Raw genomic sequence first — 14795 nt, 5'->3', positions numbered from 1 at the left:
AGAAATTAAGATATTTGTTAAGAAATTTAAGTAGTTTCAGAAATATTCTATTGAACGGTGATTGGTATATATACCTGTGCTCGAGACTGCTGATTTGTTGGAGGGAAACAGTTCTGTCTTGATCTAGTTGGGGAGACAGGGACTGATCAGTGTTACTCAAATCACATATGTTACAGAGGCTGATTAAATGCAAAGGCAGCTCTATAATAACACTTTCCTCCACTAATTGGTGTTTTGACCAATCACATCTGATGTTTATAAAGATCTTAATGTACCAAGCTTAAAGACCTTTGTATAACTAGATGGACAAAAAAATTGTATTTAGAAGATTTTGAATATTTAAACATTGGTGTCTCACCTTTCCAACTTTTCTTCTTTTGAAACTTGGTGAAATTAAATGACCTCCCTGTGGCGGTGATGGGAGAGGTTATAGACAGACAGAAGGACATTGCTTTCCAATATTCAATGACTTGGTGGCACTTTGGTTACATGGAATGACACACCTCCATTTGTATGTCTGTATGCTGTACCAGGATCAGTTTGTATGTCTGTATGCTGTACCTGGAACAGTTTGTATGTCTGTATGCTGTACCTGGATCAGTTTGTATGTCTGTATGCTGTACCTGAATCAGTTTTGCCAGAGTGATCCCTTCACAGCGGATACTGGTCTTCCAGTTCTTACTGCTCTTCTTCCCCCCAAACACCTCAAAGCCAGTCGGGGTGAACCACTGATCATCTACCAAAATGCAGTCCTCCCCTAAAACATTTGATTGAGGAAGTCAGTACAGCAACTTGACATCCTGCCTCACATATCCTGGACTCTCAGACTACTGACCAGGAAGGATACTCTCAGACTACTGGCCTTGATTGCATATCTCAAAATAAAACAATGCAACCTGCTTTTTAAACCTTTTTCTTAGTTGAATCTGTAGCTGCTGCATTGCTGACTAATACTTACACATTGGCCAATTAAATAGCAGATATCAACAATCCATACTGCTGACCAAAAAAAATTATTTTGGGTGACTTATCAATAGAATGCCATACACCCCCCCCCCCCCCTCAGACATGGTTCACAGAGTCTGTTAACCTACTACCTCTGGCCAGCTTGTCCCGGTAGAGTGTGGCCTTCTTGTCCCCGCAGGTAACTGGTAGCTGGGTCTTGTAGGAGGGCCACGTCCAGATGTCAGCTGTCTCCCCCTTCTTGAGAGGAGAACCTGCATCAGGACAAGTTGGAGACAATTAACTTGTGAATGTAGTGAAAAAAAGATTTTATTACAATTGTCTTACAATAAGTCTTACATTTTTTATTGAATGATGTACACCGTTCAGCCATAACATTATGACCACCTGCCTAATATTGTGTTGGTCCCCCTTTTGCTGCCAAAACAGGCTGACCCGTCGAGGCATGGACTGTGGTATCTGGCACAAAGACTTCAGCAGCAGATTCTTTAAGTCCCGTAAGTTGCGAGGTAGGGCCTCCATGGATCAAACTTGTTTGTCCAGCACATCCCACAGATGCTCGATTGGATTGAGATCTGGGGAATTTGAAGGCCAAGTCAACACCTTGAACTCGTTGTGTTCCTCAAACCATTCCTGAACCATTTTTGCTTTGTGTCAGGGCGCACTATCTTGCTGAAAGAGGCCAATGCCATAAGGGAAACTGTTGCCATGAAAGGGTGCACATGTTCTGCAACAATGCTTAGGTAGGTGGTACGTGTCAAAGTAACATCCACATGAATGGCAGGACCCAGTGTTTCCCAGCAGAACATTGCCCAAAGCATCACACTGCCTCCGCTGGCTTGCCTCCTTCCCATTAGTGCATCCATGGATGTAAACAGAAACATGATTCATCAGACCAGGCCACCTTCCATTGCTCTGTGGTTCAGTTCTGATGCTCATGTGACCATTGTAGCCACTTTGGGCAGTGGACAGGGGTCAGCACCTGACTGGTCTGTGGCTACGCAGCCCCAGATGCAACAAACTGCAATGCACTGTGTGTTCTGACACCTTTCTATCAGTACCAGCATTAACTTTTTCAGCAATTTTAGCAACAGTAGCTTGTCCGTTGGATCAGACCACACGGGCCAGCCTTCACTCCCCACATGCATCAATGAGCCATGGCCACCCATGACCCTTTTCAAAGTCGCTCAGATCCTTACTCTTGCCCATTTTCCCTGCTTCTAACACATCAACTTTGAGGACAGAATGTTCCCTTGCTGCCCAAAATATCCCACCCACTGACAAGTGCCATGATAACGAGATCAGTGTTATTCACTTCAGCTGTCAGTGGTCATAATGTTATGGCTGATCAGTGGATATTCAAAGTTACTGAGGGACTGTAGACTTTCTTCTTCTTAGCCTCCTCTCCTCTCTATACTCTCTGCCTGAGATGGCCGCTGTGAGGCTAGCCAAGATCATTGCTGTCCTTTGTGGCTTCATGTTTGCAAACTGTCAACAATAGCAAGCACACTGCCACCCAACTGTTCACTGTGTTTATGGCTGATCAGTGGATATTTGAAGTTACTGAGGGACTGTAGACCACCTCTTGCCCCCCTAGTCAGTGTGAATCATGGGACTTACTGAAGACAGGTTTCTGGACTTTCTTCTTTTGACTGGGTGTGGACTGGGTGGATGTGCTGGGCTGCTCCTCTTCCTCACCACTCTCATTTTCCTTTGACGTTTGCCTCTTTCTAATGACAGTTGTTTTCTTCTTCTTAGGCTCCTCTTCTCCTTCCCCTGAATACTTCCTCTTCTTTCCATTCACCTCCTCCTCCACTTTCTTCTCCATCTTCTCTGGCAATTTCTCACATAATGTGAACGACCCTGGGATTGGATACAGAGTGTAACAAGGACAATAACATTACAGTTACAGGCTGTTAAAAGCATCACACTGCCTCCACCGACTTGCCTCCGCCCCATAGTGCACCCTGATGCCTGTGTTCTCCAGGTAAGTGACACACAGCTATCCACAGGATGTGAAGGTAAACAGGATTAATCAGACCAGACCACCTTCCATTGCACCGTGGTCCAGTTCTGATGCTCACGTGCCCATTGTAGATGCTTTCGGCAGTGGACAGGTGTCAGCATGGGCACCCTGACTGGTTTTCGTCTACGCAGCCCCATACGCAACAAACTGCAATGCACTGTGTGTTCAGACACCTATCTATCAGTACCAACATTAACTTTTTCAGCAATTTTAGTTACAATAGCTTGTCTGTGGGATCGGACCACACGGGCCAGCCTTCACTCCCCACATGCATCAATGAGCCATGGCCACCCATGACCCTTTTCAAAGTCGCTCAGATCCTTACTCTTGCCCATTTTCCCTGCTTCTAACACATCAACTTTGAGGACAGAATGTTCCCTTGCTGCCCAAAATATCCCACCCACTGACAAGTGCCATGATAACGAGATCAGTGTTATTCACTTCAGCTGTCAGTGGTCATAATGTTATGGCTGATCAGTGGATATTCGAAGTTACTGAGGGACTGTAGACTTTCTTCTTCTTAGCCTCCTCTCCTCTCTATACTCTCTGCCTGAGATGGCCGCTGTGAGGCTAGCCAAGATCATTGCTGTCCTTTGTGGCTTCATGTTTGCAAACTGTCAACAATAGCAAGCACACTGCCACCCAACTGTTCCCTGTGTTTACCACTGAAGGTTCACGTTGATGAATCACTTTACCTTAAGCTTGATGGATGCATTTTTTTTTTAGCACAAGCCAGTTCGTGTGTGAACTTTGTTAATTCACTTCAACTTCTGCAGCCTACCGTACAGGGCTTTTAAGACGTTCTGACGTGTCACTTGTGGGAAAGAAGCAGGTGCTAGAATACTTAGTCAATGGCACAATTTCAAACCATACAGTATTGGTTTCATGGAAAACTAAAACACTAACAGAATTTACCAGAGAAATAAACACAATATCACTGATTATATAATAACAGATTTAACAACCAAAGAAAAGACCCACTGACCGTCCAGCAGGCTATTACGAAGCAGGCGTAGCGTGGGGTACTGTTGCAGGAGGTGGTCCTTAAACACACAGCGCCAGAAGAGCTGGATGCATTCAGGTCTCTTTTCCTCCAACCAGTTCAGCATGTCGTACAAACCCTTCTCCCTCTGCTCCTTACTCTTCTTCCGAATCAGCTTCTGAAGAAGTCCGATATAAAACATATGAGGGCATCTGAATGGCATAGCGGTATATTCACTGCGTCACATTTAGCTTTTCCAAACGGAAGGATTTAAACCGGTCTCGAAATGACCCAGATATCCCGGGGAGCTCACGGTAGAAGTCCACCAGAGTGTGTTTCTTAGGGATTCCTATCTTATTTGTCTAGTTGAGCGAATGGCATGATAACAACCAGAAATATAAAAAATGTAGTCCAATTTGTGGCCCTGGGTTGTCAGATGGATCAACGTTTTTTTTATGGTAGTGTTTATGCTGATCAATTCAGATATTTTGTGGCCTTAATTCTCAAAGTTTCCAATCCGTGCTCTAGATTGAAACAACCTGCATCTCAATATGTTACCAAAGGTGTCAAACAGGTTACACGGCAGGTTGTCTGGAGGGTTTTCCTCTCACCTTGTACTTGATTGGTTAATTAGGTCACTAAATGGTTAGTTTCTACCCTCACCTGGTTGTTTATGTCTGAACTGGGAACCAATTTATAGAAAAAAACTAAAACCTGCAGACATTACGCTGGCAGCACCCTTTATCACAAAAAGCCATAATTGAAATGTATAAGGGAATACAGTTAACAATCTAGTCTGTAAAAAAGAACAGACAAGAACAATATTGGAACGGACATTAAACATAAAATGTACAGACTGCATTGTTAACTATATTGCCTTATATAGTTCAATTATTGCTTTTATTTTGAATACGAAAATCTGAGTTAGCGCTGCATGCACATTATCCTGCTGCTAGAAGATCGGTAACGAAGCCTATGGCCGTCACTAGTGCAGGTACCCTCTTCTTCCTGTTTTTTTGTAGGTGTTATTATTGATAGTTAGTGTTATCTTGTTATCTTCTTATTTATATATATAATTACAGTTACTTAACTGAACTGCCGGGAGTAGGAAAACCAAGCATTTCATTGCCATATTGCAAATGACAAATAAACCTTTTGAACTATAGGATAAAACATTTTACCACGATGTTCTGTACAACATGGTTTACCCTGGCCAGGCCTGGGACAGATTGTAATGGTATAGCTACTTGTTTTGAAGGAGGCCGGGATCAAGCGTTATTGTCTCTCACCTTGTACACTTCCTCTGGAATGAGGTTGTGGTCTCGGAGTTGATAAAGGAAGATGTGTGGTTGCTCCATGCACGACATTTCTGTCCTTCTACATCGGAAAAAATTAAGTAATTGATAATCTGTCACAAAATCCAACGGGTCCATTGGCGCCAGTTCTTGCGTCTTTAATTCACTGTGTTGTTGTTACATCAATATCTTTCTCCGATTGCGCGTTTATAAATGAACTTAGCTACAATGTAAGTGATGTCATGTAAGAACATAGAATTTACAAGTTACAGTAATATTGATTTGTTTTGTGGCGGTAATCTTCAAGTTTTCCGTGATATTCAAATCACATTATTGAAAGTGAAAGTATCATTAGCGTCATGCTGGCAACATTAGAGATTCCGTAGCAACAATAATGCCTTCAAAATAGAAGTCCGCGTTAAAACGCGATTTTAATAATATTAAATGTATCGATTTTGTAAATGAGGCTCATGTAGAACATCCGTTTCCTAAAGACACTTTAAATGAGAGAATGTCAACTTGTCAGACAACACCCTCAGAAGGCCAACTTAATTTGCAACCTTTAGACACGTTTGAAGATAAAGAAACTGGTTTTAATGTTCATCCCGATGTAGCCTATATTTCATATGATGAAGTATCAATGTCCAAAGTGCCCGATAAAATCTCAGACACCGAAGACATTGGAAATGAATACTATCAGTTTGAGACAGACCGTTCTGATAAAGGTGCATCTGATGACGACATTGCAAGCTCTATGGAAACTAAATCTTATGAGCAACATTTATCTGGAGAGGTTGATATCAGTATAAGCAAGGATACACTGAAGTGTGTTTTGTCAGATGCAGCGGATTTTGGAGGGTTCAGGCTTCCCACTCCAAACAAGAGTGTGTTTACTTTGACTCATCATGAATGGGACAGGGTCCATTCTGAAAAGAGTGGTAGATATTTTAAGAGATTTTCATGGGTAGGTCTATTTGCAGAAAAAATGTAAGAGTCCAATCCTTACTGTGTACTAGTAACTTTTCGAAATCATCACTTCACAATTGCTCAGAAAAGGATATAAAAAAAAACATATCTTACAATAAATGGATACTGTGGCCATTCTTCATGCGAGTTAACATTTAATATTGTTCTGAACAATGTGAATATACAAGATTTCCATGTCTCATATTTAGGCAGTATTATACATTCTGTTAAAGATGGTATCAAGACCAGACCATTTCGTGGTCCAGAGAGGAAGAAACTTGCATTGTCATTACATAATACTGCCCCATATAAAGTTCACAGGGAATTAATAGCAAATGCTGACCTCTGATGTTGAGCGGCTCAGAACAGAAGTGGCATTGGAGTAGATACATCAGTGCTAAGAAACATAAAATCAGAACAACGCACAAAGAACTTTTTGGAATGTGATGAAATCAAGTCACTGCAATTACTGAAAGAAAAACTGGAGAATGAAGATTACGGTAATAAGGTCATCAAGGGGTTCATTCATGTGTTACAAGTATCTCCTTTTAAGGTAATTTGTTTTACTGAGGGGGGAATCAGACTCTGGCATGATATGACCAAGCTTTCTGGGATGCCACTGGTGGTGTGATCAACTCTAGAGTCAATAAAAAAATGATTTTACTCTATGATATAGTTGTAGCTTGCCCATCCTCGCCAAAGAATTATGCTCCTGTTGCAGTTATGATAAGTGAGGATCATACACAGAGTGCAGTAGAGCAGTTTTTGAATACAATGAGAGACAAAGAAAGGCTGGTGTTTAACAATAATGCAGTACCTGTACAAATGAATAGTGATAGGTCCTTAGTGTTGTTGAATGCAGCTATGAAAGTGTTTAACAATAACAATATGGAGATGTATTTGCAGCGTTGCTGGAGAATAGTCAAAGGACATGCCACAACAGGAGATCTTGACTTCTGTATCATACGGGCTTGTAAAAGTCATTTAATGTGACAGGCTAGCGAACTCTGTAAAAAACAGTTTACTGGTAAAGATGATAGGTATAGAGTCGGCATGTACATGTTCAGCTTGTTGTTGAATTCCACACATCTCAAGGACATCTGTGCTTTGGTGTATGACATTTGCATAGTCCTGGGGAGCAGAACTAATAGTACATTGGTAATACAGAGCCTTGTAAGTGTGCATAGTCAAGCAGGAAGGTTGAACAGCCATTGTAAAAGTGAACCATGCAACTCAATGGATGAATTAGATGGCAGATTATCTGAGCGACTGGGTGATCAGGAAGTTCTAAAATACATAAAATCACCTTTTATTGTTTTATTCAAATTCGAGAAAAAAGCATCAAAGATATTAGCAGTAGTGTCCCATACACAGATCAGAACCTTTACTTTAAGAAAGGGATGTTGGACACACTATCCCTGTAATACCAATTTGGTCTGACCTTATGACAGGAGATTTACAGAGGTTTTCAGAATCATACAAGTCAAAACCAAGACAGAATAAGAAAAGTACAGCAATTAGTGAGGTAATGTTCAAAAACACAAAAGTTCTATTCCTTGATGATAAAAAACATAGAATTGACGAATGTATTGGCAAACTGTATACTCTGCATAAAGCTGGCCAGAGAGACATATGGGAGAAAATCAAAGTTCGAAATCCCAAAAGGCAACACATATTGCCGCAACCGGAGGAAGGCTGGGAGAAAATGAGAAAAGCACCAAAGCATCTTCTTAGGTCTTTTCAGGTTCCTCCACCTATAAGTTCTAATTCATTTAGTCTTAATGAAAATATAGGGATGACCAATGATCAGAATGCATTGCGTAATGAGTCAAATTTGGCCAAATTGTTAAATTCTCAGCAGGATTTTGATCCTAAAAGAACTATATGTAGATTTGAAAACAGAGCTTCAAACTGTTGGTTCAACTCAACCTTGCAGTCTTTGTTACATCTCAGCATAGTAAAAACTTCTTTTAAAAATCTTGACTCACAATCCATTACAGAATGTTCAGATATTAAAGAGAACTTTGCTGCTCTCTTGTCTGCAGTTCAGAGGCCTGGACACAAATTTAAGCATTGTGTATTAAAGCAAGTTTTGATAGAGATAAACCACACAATTCCAACATTGAAATTAGGTCAGCATAATGACCCCATAGATTTTATATATCAATTACTCCCCTGGTTACAACAGCTGGGTATCAAAACAACGGTCAGTGCTATGCAATACTGATAGATGTGAAATGTACAAAATCAGCACCTCACACAATGAGCATTACTTCAACTCACATTTTCAACTTAGACTGAATACAGACACAATATCGCTTGATAGTCTTTTCAGACAACTAATCACCAACGGTGGAGTACCCAACAAATGCAGTCAGTGTGATGGTGTATTGATTAGACAAACCGTTTGGAACACCACACCAGATATTCTAGTGTTTTTTGTGCCCCATGTTGCAGACAACTATACAGTTAATAGAAACTCAGTTCTTCCCTCCCGTACAATTGAAATCCCAGTTGTTGGCAACAAGAAGGAGAAGTACAGATTGAGCTCTGTGATATGCCATTCAGGTAAAACATCTACAGGTGAGCATTTCTGGTCAGTGCTGGATTTTGACACTTTAAATATTTGGGCTGATGACATATACATTTCTGTTGGCAGGACTAGGGAAGGGGTTAGCATAAGTACAGACGGGGTTATATATTTCTATGAAGTAGCTAATGAGCCTCAGACACAAACCAATTGTAGTGATGTACACCAACATGATGCAGAATCAGATATTTCTGTGATTCCACAGTATGACTACTTTTCCAACCATACAGTGGATGGAGCGTTACCCATTTAGATTTTTCTGAAAACTACATTAGCATTTCAAGAATGCCATAAGAGATTACTTAGAGCTGATCAAGTGAAACCATCTTGTCACTTCAAAAAGGCCATTTCCTAGTTAGAAGCAGTGGATTCAACCATGTTTTCACAATCCATGGTTCAATACCAACTTCATTATAGTTGTGTAAAGGATATAGTTGAAGATTTTGTTCATGAAATTCTACCTGCTAACTTCTTGGCAAATGACCTGCTCTACATTCACAGTCTAAACACAAAACAACTCATAGTAGAACCAAGGGAGATTTCTGCAGAAAGCATTGGTGAATATCTTGTTTCAGTCCAACAGATCAGAGCATGTAATGTATCTAAGAAATCAAAAGGCTCCCAACATTCCAACTGTTATGTTACCCCAAAGACGTTGCTTATAAAAATGGACACAGTGAGCACACACTTACCTAGAAGTTTTACTTTACCTTCAATATTTAGCAAACACACCTATACTCTTTCCAGTGTAGTCACATTTTCAGATGAATACCCATTTATGAAACTGTATAAATACAATGACCAGCTTTGGCATGCAAACTGCACTAAGACATCAAAGATGCCAGTGGGCTATACTTTTGTATTACTCAAGAAAGTGTTGCTTAAGGACACATTCTGTCTTCTTGCATATGATCTTACAAGTAGTGTAGAAGTTCTCCACTTTGGTCAGAAAGAAGTCATTCACATGTGTACTGACAAATGTAAGGAATGTGATTTCTCTCTAAATAAAGACATTCCTAAGCCAACTCACAGAAAACCATCTTTACTGGCTGCTGAGGATTTTGATACAATAAGCTATGGAAATTGGTTCAGTGATAAGATAATTGACGAGTACCTTGATCTAATTAAATCTCATTTGGAGGATCACTTTGTGCTGATGTGCCCTGCGTCTTTCGTTAGCCAACAGCTACAAAATCTATTTTCTGAAAGGATGGATGTTCTGCCTGAGGTACCTAGAGTAGCACACAATTGGTGGTGTTTTGAAAATGTAATAATACCTGTCATTTTAAATGACCATTGGATGGCCATAGCTATAGACATTAAAAAGAAAGTACATGCACAGAACGGTATAACACTGAATGTTAAACTAACGGACTCCTTAAAGCAGCATGAGAATCAACTGCAGAGCATTCTTCACCCACTACAGAAGTATCTGGCTTTACAGTATTTGGCTTTACATGCAAAAGTTGTGGACATTGTTCTCAAATATGAATTTTATCATCGTTGTGGGAATTTCAAAGCTCAGGTAGATGGAAATAGTTGTGGTCCCTATGTGTGTGTGTTCACTAAAGAAGTCCTATTTGGAGATAACATTAATTAATTAATTAAAAACAACATGAGATGTTCTATTTTATATGAGTTATTGCATTAATGTCAGAACATATTCAGCAGATGGGGAACCCCATGAACAAATTAATCCATGTACATTGTTACAAGATTAGTCTGAAATAATGTGATCATGCAATATGTGCACTTGCACTATGGCTCTCAAAATGTTTGTTGTATTTCAGGTGCTGATATCCTGACCCTAATCTTACATAAGGACATCCAAGACATCTGCTCTGTTACCGTCTGGCAGGGGGCACTGGACCACCAGGGCTCTGAGACAATGTCTGTACCCGAGCAAGAAGTTTTTAAAGTGTTATTATTTTCTCTAGAGTCCACAAATCGTACTGAACACTCATACACAATACAAGCCTTCCTACTTTGCAATTTCCTACTTTTAATATAAGGACAAATACTTATTTTTTAAGCTATTGTTTAAATGTAGTTGTAATTAAATAAATCCTTCTTATAGAGATGATGAAGTTGAATGTATTCTAGTATGTAATAGTTGGAAATTGGTTATGGCGTGATTTTGTTGTAAAAATGATTTTGTTTATCAAAAAGTATACAACTGAAAACATTCTTTTGGGATTCACCTTTAAAGGTGGAACAGGAAGCTAATGACCGGTTAATGTAAGCCATTGACAACTACTTAAGATCGTTGGCTGAATTGTTAAGTAATCACTAAGTACAGTAGTGATTATCACCACCATTAACACAAGGGATAATGGATCTAAATTGATGGCTAATCAGTCATTTGGATTGTGGCCAATGGCAAATACACAGTGCCCCTTGATTTCTTTGCATATAATTACTTATCCACTCTCCTGAACATTTCCTACAATACATTCACCGCGGCGTGTAGAATAGTTATTTTTTTATAGGCCAATATGTATTTCATATCCATTGAGTTACATTATGGCCAATGGGGTGGGCGGAGTTAAACACCAGCAACAATTGCAAATACACAGTGCCCCTTGATTTCTTTGCATATAATCAATCTATAGAGTCTCCTGATCATTTCCTACAATACATTCACTGTGGCGTATAGAATCGTTTTTTCTGTATGAGTCAATATGTATTTCATATCCATTAAGTTACATTGTGGAAAAAGAGGGTGTGGAAATATTGTGTTGCTAGATGTAGCACACTGTTCCCCATGATTAGACAGGTTTGACTTACTCTACACATTCTCCTGGACATTTCCTACACTGCTTTCTCTGTGGAATATTCAATAGTTTATGAGCTATGAGGCAATATGTATTCCATATTCTGTCATTGGCATTGTCTGAATTTTACCCTTGGAACGTGTTTTAACACCCACTTTTTATCGAAATTACACTTAAATATGATCATATTTGAATTGTTGTCAATGTTTTGAGAGGTACATGTTCTCAAACAATTAATAAACTCAATTTATCTCAGTTTATAAGTAATTCGTTGGTCTCTTTTATTTTGAAAAATTCCAGATTTTCGAAGTGTTTCTTTAATGTTGCTCAAAAGACGCTGATGAAAGTATCATATAACACCAGACCCGCCCTTCCAAGAGGAGAACGTCGCTGCGCAATAGGCTAGTGTTGTGACATCCGACTCTTTGTACAAATTTGTCTTTTCGAGTCGTTCTGTAAAAATAATCTGTCATTCGTTCATTTGTGGCATTGACGTATAGAGTAAAGTTTAGAGTAACGACTACGCTAACGATAGATTACTCATCGATCGAATGATTACATTTAGTATCTTTAACTTGAAGCAAAGTCTCGGTTTGTAGGTTCTATAAAGCTGTGTCTATCATGCAATGTAATCTCGACTCTTCCCTGCAGATAGTCTAGGTCTGTTGTTCTCCGCGCAGTTGTTCAATACACCGAGCTGTCCTGGAGGACAGTGAATTAATTTGTGATTCCGAGTCTTTTTGGTGAACTGGTTCTTTTGGATGCGTTCACATTTCTAATAAGGCGTTAGTATAATCTGTATTTTCTTGTACTCCCTTGCATTTTTGTTCATGAATGTTCTATACTTCCTGTATATAAATATTTGTGTTTGTGCAATAAAATAAACTGTATAATTTAGTGTAAAGTCCTCACCGTCTGAATGCAGACACAATTTCGGTTTGCAGTGGTTAGGCGTTGGGCACGTTTTAGGTCAGTGCCCAAATGCAGATTAAAAAGTAGATTTAGCGCATTTGGTCTCAGACAAACTCTCCTGCTCAACCACATGCATGCAATGGTAACCTAAAGGCCCACTGTCCAAATAACTGACCCAATGAAAGTGGAAATAGTAAAACGTATATAACCTATATATTAGCTATATATTTAAAACGCAGATGGTATTCTATCATAAAGATTTTATCGTGCCTGAAAATTCAAGCCCATATTACAGGGTTGTTTTTACTTTTACAAACATCTATAAAAATATGAATTTGTAACAACTATGGTACCAGCTGATACAACCTAACAGGGACAGACTGGGAATGGAAAATGGCCCTGGACCTTTTGACTCAGACTGGTCCACCTAACCCCCCAAGATATACATCACCACCCACACAATACAGTTAGGATCCAGGTCCAACAGCAGCTAACAGTGAAGTTTTGTAACTACAGGTATGTTTTGTTGTAGCCTCATAACAACCCTAAAAGGCTAATTATAATAATATTATCTGCCTCTATCTTTTTGTTGGGAAATCGGGGAGCAGAAGATTTTAGCACCAAAGGGGGAGACTAAGGTTCACACCCATGGGAGAGAAAGCTCAGCTCCATCCCTGGCAGTGGTAGTGGCTCGAGGACTGGCTGACGCCGCCCGCCGAGGACTGGGCAGCCGCCGCCGTCCCCTCCTGACCCGACCGCCCCGCCACCCTCTCCTGACCCGGCCTCAGCGGCGCCCTCCCTGACCCGGCCTCAGCGGCGCCCCCTCCAAAACAATAAAATTGTACTTAGTCAGCCACCAATTGTGCAAGTTCTCCTACTTAAAAAGATGAGAGAGGTCTATAATTTTCATCATAGATACACTTCAACTATGAGAGACAAAATGAGAAAAGAAAATCCAGAAAATCACATTGTAGGATTTTAAATGAATTTATTGGTAAATTCGGGTGGAAAATAAGTATTTGGTCAATAACAAAAGTTCATCTCAATACTTTGTTATATACCCTTTGTTGGCAATGACAGAGGTCAAAAGTTTTCTGAAAGAAGCCTGACTTCTTTCCTTAAGATAGTTCTGAAACCATCAACAGGCAGCCTTATTCAAAAGTATCGCATGATCCACAGTGTCAAAGGCTTTAGTCAAATCCACAAACATGGCAACACAGCACTTGTTATTGTCTAAGGCATTACTAATATCATTTACAACACATACTGTGGCTCTAGTGGTACTGTGTTTAGGTCTGAAACCAGATTGAATGCTGGAAAGAGAATTGTAACTCATTAGAAATTATTGGAGTTCCTTATTCACCAATTAATCTAGATTTTCTGCCATACAGGCAAGATTAGGGATGAGCTGGTAATTATCCAATTCACTACTATCACCTCCCTTGTGGACTGTTCAAACTGTTTCAAAGCTTTAGCAATCTTTTCTACAACTAGTGTTTGAATGAAGATATGCGTCACTGTATTAGCAATGACAGGAACGGCACCCATGAGCAAGTATGGATCCAGATTGTCAGTGCCTACCAATTCCTGAGAGTCTATCTGAGATTAAGTTTATAAGACCTCACTTTTTGTGAATTTTTGGAAATTACAAACAGGCTTATTGTTTTCCACTTCCCCAGATAGCCGAGGGGCTGAGGAAATAGCCCAGTCAGGATTATATTGGCAATTTTTTCTTTCATAAAGAAAGATGAAGTGCTTATTAAGGGTATCACATATTTCAGATTGGTCACTGATGATCCCAGCATCTGATATAATTTGCTTTGGTAGGGTTATCGAGGAGTTACCACGTTTAAGTGAGTTAGCGGTTTTCCAAGATTTAGAGGGCTCAGACTCTGTCATAGCATAAAAAAATATTGAATAGCAGGCAATCCGCTGTTACATCCGTTTTTCTTCCCAGTGCTTTTTTGGAATCCATGGTTCCTGAGGCAGAACAGAGTGTTTGTGTATACCTGGAGTGAACTCTGTTGGCAATACTCTGCCCTCATTCAGGGTGGTTGTGGTTGGTTGGTGTTTGGCAATGCTTTGGTTGATGCTTGGCAATGTGAGTGGACTGATTTCCTGCCTGTTGGACCCTGTCCGGGTCCTCCCCCTTATCACAGTATCACCGGAAACCCCTGTCTTAGCCCCAAGGTTATTTGCTGGTATATTCATGTGCCAGAGGAGTAGGTTCAGTATTCTTCTCCATTGAAAATCCTTGTAAATGTTTCCCTGTCTCCTGTTCCATTTA

General features: G+C 40.0%; 1 protein-coding gene across 10 annotated transcripts in view; it reads right to left on the bottom strand.

Annotated features, from left to right (window-relative positions):
* LOC105010094 (sp110 nuclear body protein) overlaps positions 1 to 14795 on the bottom strand; it is a 60328-nt gene that overhangs the window by 10412 nt on the left and 35121 nt on the right. For 9 of the 10 annotated variants that reach the window (XM_029123262.2, XM_029123260.2, XM_029123261.2 and 6 more), the window contains 4 exons: positions 1095 to 1217; positions 624 to 757; positions 359 to 406; positions 75 to 123 (listed from right to left, as the gene is read on the bottom strand). In XM_029123262.2, the coding sequence (XP_028979095.2) occupies positions 75 to 123; positions 359 to 406; positions 624 to 757; positions 1095 to 1217 (354 nt within the window). The remainder of the gene's footprint in view (positions 1 to 74; positions 124 to 358; positions 407 to 623; positions 758 to 1094; positions 1218 to 14795) is intronic. The other variant, XM_029123263.2, reaches the window with a different exon arrangement.

Source organism: Esox lucius, chromosome 11 (assembly GCF_011004845.1).
Source record: "Esox lucius isolate fEsoLuc1 chromosome 11, fEsoLuc1.pri, whole genome shotgun sequence".
Classification (NCBI taxonomy): domain Eukaryota; kingdom Metazoa; phylum Chordata; class Actinopteri; order Esociformes; family Esocidae; genus Esox; species Esox lucius.
The sequence above is the reverse complement of the archived record's forward strand: the minus strand, read 5'-3'. Positions and strand labels throughout refer to the sequence as shown.